Here is a 7,627-nt window from a genome sequence, read left to right on the forward strand (position 1 = left end):
CAGAGGAGCGGGGCCATCTTGACACTGTGCCCTGGGGAAGCCCTCACTGAGGTGCAGCACAGGCAGCATCCCAGGGAAGCCCTCACCGTGTATAGCACAGGCCAGCACCCCGGGGAAGCCCTTACCATGTGTAGCCCGGGCAAGCAACCCAGGGAAGCCCTTACCGGGTGTCATGGGCCGGCGCCCGGGGAAGCCCTCACCGTTTATAGCACAGGGCAGCAACCCAGGGAAGCCTTCACTGGATTTAGCACAGACTGTCGCCTGGGGAAGCCTTTACCGTGACGTAGCACAGGAGGATGTCACTGCTGGTCATGTTGCTGTGCAGCAGGTGCTCCGTCCGATGCTGGATGACGGTGCCCTGCGGGGGAGACAGGGGACAGTGGGTGCTATCTATTAGGCGTACAGTACTAGGGTACCTGGCCCACGTGCCACTCAGATGCTGCCAGAAGCAGCCCCAGCAGATCCCCAATTTCTTCCCTGGTAGAAACAGACTTTGGAGGCTCCCCCTTCTCCCTTGTGATGAGCCCCCACGTCCCTCTGCCACCCGAAAGCTGAGCGTGGCTTGTAGCCTGGAGAAGAAAACCCTGACACTCATGCCTGCCTTTGAGTTCTCGGTACTCGGGCCATCAAGGGCACCATGGAGGCCCACCAGCTTCGGGCAGAAGAGAAGTGACCCTTATTGAGAAGAGTCAAAGAACAAAAGACCAGGGCCTGACTGTTCCAGGATGGGTGCTAGCCCACCCTCGTAGGGACAGGGATCGGGGGTTGAGCCAACTGAGAGAAATGGGGAAATGAGCTATAGGGAGAGCAGAAGTGTGGGGAAAAGAAAGAGAGATCAAACTGTTACTGTGTCTATGTAGAAAGTAGACATAAGAGACTCCATTTTGTTCTGTACTAAGAAAAATTCTTATGCCTTGAGATGCTGTTAATCTGTAACCCTACCCCCAACCCTGTGCTCACAGAAACATGTGTTGTGTCCACTGAAGGTTTAATGGATTTAGGGCTATGCAGGATGTGCTTTGTTAAACAAATGCTTGAAGGCAGCATGCTTGTTAAAAGTCATCCCCACTCCCTAATCTCAAGTACCCAGGGACACAAAACACTGCGGAAGGCCGCAGGGACCTCTGCCTAGGAAAGCCAGGTATTGTCCAAGGTTTCTCCCCATGTGATAGTCTGAAATATGGCCTCATGGGAAGGGAAAGACCTGACCGTCCCCCAGCCCAACACCCGTAAAGGGTCTGTGCTGAGGAGGATTAGTAAAAGAGAAAGACCTCTACGCAGTTGAGATAGAGGAAGGCATCTGTCTCCTGCTCGTCCCTGGGTAGTGGAATGTCGGTGTAAAACCTGATTGTATGTTCCAGCTACTGAGATAGGAGAAAACCGCCTTAAGGCTGGAGGTGAGACATAGTGACGGCAATACTGCTCTTTAATGCACCAGATATGTTTAAGTATGTGCACATCAAAGCACAGCACGTTTTCTAGCCTTGTTTATGACACAGAGACATTTGTTCACATGTTTTCCTGCTGACCCTCTCCCCACTATTACCCTATTGTCCTGCCACATCCCCCTCTCCCAGACGGTAGAGATAATGATCAATAAATACTGAGGGAACTCAGAGACTGGTGCAGGCACGGGTCCTCCATATGCTGAGCACTGATCCCCCTGGGCCCACTTTTCTTTCTCTACACTTTGTCTCTGTGTCTTTCTTTTCTCAAGTCTCTCGTTCCACATGATGAGAAACACCCACGGGTGTGGAGGGGCAGGCCACCCCTTCACTGAAGAGCTGGCCCAGAGGAGAGCCTGGAGCAGCATGGGGGCAAGAGCCACGGTGTGGACCAAGCGTCCTGACTCCCGGAGACCAGCCCAGAAGGAGTCCTAGTGCGACGTAAGAATTCAACCCGAGTCAGAAAGAAGCTCTTTTATCAAGCCCACGGGTAGAGGAGGATCAGAGAAAGTAAGATGTGATACCGGTTATTAGAAAAGCACCACTTTTGGCCGGGTGCAGTGGCTCACGACTGTAATCCCAGCACTTTAGGAGGCTGAGGCGGGTGGATCACGAGGTCAGAAGTTCGAGACCAGCCTGGCCAACACAGTGAAAACCCCGTCTCCATTAAAAAAAAAAAAAAAAATTAGCCAGGGGTGCTGGCGGGCCCCTGTAATCCCAGCTACTTGGGAGGCTGAGGCAGGAGATCGCTTGAACCTGGGAAGCAGAGATTGCAGTGAGCCAATATCGCACCACTGCACTCCAGCCTGGGTGACGGAACAAGACTCCGTCTCAAAAAAAAGCAAAGCAAAGCACTATACTGACCCAGGCATTTTATTTCTGAAGGTGGCTCAGTGAAATCATGAAAATGAAAGACACTGACATCGTGTCCCCCCGACAGATGCAGGGAGAAGTACGCATCATTTCCAAGGTGTTCCTACCAAAGTTGCATCATCTGGACCTAACCACGAGGAGGTATCAGACAGACCCAAAGAGAGCCATTCTGCTAAACCAGGAGCCTGAGCTCTTCAAAAACATCAGTGTCATGAAAGACAAAGAAAGCCCGAAGAACTGCTACAGATCCAAGGACATGAAGGAGACCTGACAACTGAAGAGGCCTGAGCTGCTAGGACACTACTGGGAAACTGGTGACCTGTGAGTATGGACTGTAGATTAGGTGACAGCATTGCACCAACGTCAACCTTCCTGAATTTTTTATTTTTCATTTTGAGACGGAGTCTCGCTCTGTCGCCCAGGCTGGAGAGCAGTGGTGCGATCTCGGCTCACTGCAAGCTCCGCCTCCTGGGTTCACGGCATTCTCCTGCCTCAGCCTCCCAAGTAGCTGGGACTACAGGCGCCCGCCACCACGCCTGGTTCATTTTTTGTATTTTTACCAGAGACGAGGTTTCACCGTGTTAGCCAGGATGGTCTCGATCTCCTGACCTCGTGATCCACCCGCCTCGGCCTCCCAAAGTGCTAGGATTACAGGCGTGAGCCACCGCACTTGGCCAACCTTCCTGAATTTGATGAGCGTGCTACATGCTCTTCTGTAAGAGAATGTTCTTGTTCTTGGGAGACACGTGCTGAAATATTAAAGGGTGAAAGATCATGATGGCTCCAACATACTCTTAATTGGTTCAGCAAAAAGCAAAATAACATGTGTATACTATGCCATTTTATAAAGGGACTTCAGTGTTCCTGGATTTTGATATCCACAGGGGGTCCTGGAACCGATCCCCCCAGGATAAAGAGGGATAACTGTATTCTGAAAAATAAACTTTGTAAAGCAAAAAAAAAAAAAAAAAAAAGTGTATATACGCAGAGAGAGAGGAAAAAAAAAGGCAAAAGAGGCTTTTAGAACATTTTAAAAATGGATGTTGACATCAGGCACAGTGGCTCATGCCTGTAATTCCAGCACTCAGGAGGCCGAGGTGAGAGAATCACTTGAGCCCAAGAGTTCATGACCAGACTGGGCAACACAGCAAGACCCTGTCTCTACACTACAAAAACAACAAAGTAGCATGTGCCTGTGGTCCAAGTTACTTGCAAGACTGAGGTGGGAGGATCGCTTGTGCCCAGGAGGTAGAGGTTGCAGTAAGCCATGATCACGCCACTGTACTCCAGCCTGGGCAACAAAGTGAGAACCTATCTCAAAAAAAAAAAAAAAAAAAAGGACATTGAAACTGTTAAAAAGATAATGTTAACTGGGTCAAATGGTATTTCTAGTTCTAGATCCCTGAGGAATCGCCACACTGACATCCACAATGGTTGAACTAGTTGTTTACAGTCCCACCAACAGTGTAAAAGTGTTCCTATTTCTCCACATCCTCTCCAGCACCTGTGGTTTCCTGACTTTTTAATGATTGCCATTCTAACTGGTGTGAGATGGTATGTCATTGTGGTTTTGATTTGCATTTCTCTGATGGCCAGTGATGGTGAGCATTTTTTCATGTGTTTTTTAGCTGCATAAATGTCTTCTTTTGAGAAGTGTCTGTTCATATCCTTCGCCCACTTTTTGATGGGGTTGTTTTTTTCTTGTAAATTTGTTTGAGTTCATTGTAGATTCTGGATATTAGCCCTTTGTCAGATGAGTAGGTTGCGAAAATTTTCTCCCATTTTGTAGGTTTCCTGTTCACTCTGATGGTAGTTTCTTTTACTGTGCAGAAGCTCTTTAGTTTAATTAGATCCCATTTGTCAATTTTGGCTTTTGTTGCCATTGCTTTTGGTGTTTTAGACATGAAGTCCTTGCCCATGCCTATGTCCTGAATGGTAATGCCTAGGTTTTCTTCTAGCGTTTTTATGGTTTTAGGTCTAACGTTTAAGTCTTTAATCCATCTTGAATTCATTTTTGTATAAGGTGTAAGGAAGGGATCCAGTTTCAGCTTTCTACATATGGCTAGCCAGTTTTCCCAGCACCATTTATTAAATAGGGAATCCTTTCCCCATTGCTTTTGTCAGGTTTGTCAAAGATCAGATAGTTGTAGATATGTGGCATTATTTCTGAGGGCTCTGTTGTGTTCCATTGATCTATATCTCTGTTTTGGTACCAGTACCATGCTGTTTTGGTTACTGTAGCCTTGTAGTATAGTTTGAAGTCAGGTAACGTGATGCCTCCAGCTTTGTTCCTTTGGCTTAGGATTGACTGGGCGATACAGGCTCTTTTTTCGTTCCATATGAACTTTAAAGTAGTTTTTTCCAATTCTGTGAAGAAAGCCATTGGTAGCTTGATGGGGATGGCATTGAATTATTACTGCGTATATACCCAAAGGACTATAAATCATGCTGCTATAAAGACACATGCACATGTATGTTTATTGCGGCACTATTCACAATAGCAAAGACTTGGAACCAACCCAAATGTCCAACAATGATAAGACTGGATTAAGAAAATGTGGCACATATACACCATGGAATACTATGCAGCCATAAAGAATGATGAGTTCATGTCCTTTGTAGGGACATGGATGAAACTGGAAATCATCATTCTCAGTACACTACAGCAAGGACAAAAAACCAAACACCGCATATTCTCACTCATAGGTGGGAATTGAACAATGAGAACACATGGACACAGGAAGGGGAACATCACACTCTGGGGACTGTTGTGGGGTGGGGGGAGGGGGGAGGGATAGCTTTAGGAGATATACCTAATGCTAAATGACGAGTTAATGGATGCAGCACACCAGCATGGCACATGTACATATATGTAACTAACCTGTACATTGTGCACATGTACCCTAAAACTTAAAGTATAATAATAATAAAATTAAAAAAAAAAAAAGAAACTCAAAAAAAAAAAAAAGATAATGTTAACAATGGAAGAATCCAGCTGAAGAATCCATGGAGCTTACTATTCAGGCAACTTTTCTATAGGTTCCCTAGGTGTTTTATTTTTTTCAAAAACAAAAGGTTTGGTTGGCCATGGTGGCTCACGCTGTAATCCCAGCGCTTTGGGAGGCCAAGGCAGGCAGATCACATGAGCCCAGGGGTTTGAGACCAGCCTGGGTAACATGGCAAAACCCTATCTCTACAAAAAAAAAAAGCCAAAACAAACAAAAAAACTAGTAGGGCATAGTGGCACATGCCTATAGTCCCAGCTACGTGGGAGAATGAGGTGGGAGGATTGCTTAAGCCCAGGAGGTGAAGGCTGCAGTGAGCCAAGATTGTACCACTGCACTCCAGCCTGGGTGACACAGCAAGACTCCATCTCAAAATAAATAAATAAATAAAAGGTTAAAAGTCACTAACCTATATATATAAATTCTATTGCATAGTAGTGATGATTATTTCAGGTGCTTTAATAGAGTTAGACTTTTGGTGAAATAAGAAAAATTAAAAGCATGTGTCATGGGCTGAACTGTGTAACCCCAAAATTCGTATGTTGAAGCCCTAATCCCAAGTATCTCAGAATGTGACTAAATGGGCCTTTAAAAGGTGACTGAGTTTAAACGAGGCTGTCAGAGCAGGCCCAGTTCCGGTATGACTAGGGTCCTTAGGAGAAGAAGCTTGGACACACACAGAGACACCAGGGGTGTTGCATGAGAACACAGCAAGAAGGCGGCTGTCCACAAGCCGAGGAGAGAGGCCTCGGATGAGAACAACTGTGCGGCACGTTGGTGTTGAAGCCACACAGCCTGTGGTATTGTTATGGCAGCCCTAACACACACACAGCACAGGTAGGCTCTTTCTCCGTTAATTGGACTCTATAACCTAACCAGTGGCTTTCACATTTTTTACCACAACCCACGGTCAGACTTAAGTTTTACAATGCCCTCAGCATGTGCACACATCCATGTATACTCCGTGTAATGACAGCTTCATAAAACAACACCCATACCTCTTATCAGCCTATTCTGTGCTAACATTTTAATTTTTTGAGACAGGGTCTGGCATTTGTTGCCAGCTGGAGTGCAGTGGCATGATCTTGGCTCACTGCACCCTCTGCCTCCTGGGTTCAAGCAATTGTCCCACCTCAACCTCCCAAGTACCTGGGACTATAGGTGTGTGGCACCATGTCCAGCTATTTTTTGTATTTTTTAGTAGAAATGGGGTTTGGCCATGTTGGCCAGGATGGTCTCAAACTCCTGGGCTCAAAGCGATCTGCCCACCTCAGGCTCCCAAAGTACTGGGGTAATAGGCGTGAGCCATTGCACCTGGCTCTGTGCTAATATTATCTATTCTTGTCCATTCTGATTCATTCTTTTTAAAATACTGGGAGGGCCCACCTATTGAGTTCACAATCCCCCAGGTGGTCCGGACCTGCAGGGTGAATGTAGCTGGTTCAGCCAGCCCATCCCCCACCCCCAAGACACGGTGCACTGTACAGTGATATCCAAGCCTGTCACCATGGTGGCAGGTGCCATCCCAGCCCGCGGAGTGGCAGCTCTCCACTGTCCTGGGCCCAGTGTCGGATCTCTGCGCAGCACCCCACTTGGAGAGAAGCTGCACGCTGGACTTTCCAAGGATGGGGTGCAGTTTGACAACTCCAGCACTGCCATCATCAGCTGGGAGGCCCTATTGGAGCAAAAAGACAATGTGAGGCCCCTGCAGAGCCTTCCCTGAGACCTACCCCAGCAGAATGCACCATGCACTTGGGTGTGCCCGTGGTGCCCAATAAGAACATGAACAGTGGGTGGCTGAAGGGCAGCTGCTCGAACTCCAATTGTGGGACTTGCTCGCTGGTGCAGGTGGCAAGAAAGTCATCTAGAAACACTGTGGGCCGCAACGCAGGGAAACACACCATGGACATCCCAGAATGTTGGACCGGACCCACCGATTCCACCCGTACACTTCCCTCTGATTCTACCCCAGAAAAACCAGGATTTCAGGGGGACAGTGGCCTGATGTGGAAAAGTTTCCGGGACCAGGGGAGGAAGTCAGATCTCAGAGGTTCAAGCTAATTGAAGGAAAACTCATTGAACGAAAGAAGGTTTCAAGTTCCTTAATCAGCACTGCTGACAGGGCCAAGGGCTGTCTTTTAGAGAATCTTTTAAGTGTTTTCATAACCACCGTGGAGAAGGATTACTTACGATTAATAAGCCGTGTGTGTACAAACACTGCTGAAGGGGGCTTTGGAAATGGCCTTGAAGTCTTCTGAGCCCGTTTTGTTTACTATTGATCACCTAATTAGCAAATGCTTTGTT

General features: G+C 47.3%; 1 protein-coding gene across 1 annotated transcript in view; it reads right to left on the reverse strand.

Moving 5' to 3' along the window:
* The window catches only part of LOC100448542 (zinc finger protein 354A-like), a 76,954-nt gene extending 69,709 nt beyond the window's left edge, over positions 1 to 7,245 (reverse strand). Inside the window, 2 exon segments of the mRNA XM_063724593.1 lie at positions 278 to 358; positions 7,054 to 7,245. Coding sequence (XP_063580663.1) covers positions 278 to 358; positions 7,054 to 7,233 — 261 coding nt within the window. The 5' untranslated portion in view covers positions 7,234 to 7,245.
* Positions 7,246 to 7,627: the final 382 nt, after the last annotated feature.

The sequence above is a fragment of the Pongo abelii genome, chromosome 4 (genome assembly GCF_028885655.2).
Source record: "Pongo abelii isolate AG06213 chromosome 4, NHGRI_mPonAbe1-v2.0_pri, whole genome shotgun sequence".
Lineage (NCBI taxonomy): Eukaryota > Metazoa > Chordata > Mammalia > Primates > Hominidae > Pongo > Pongo abelii.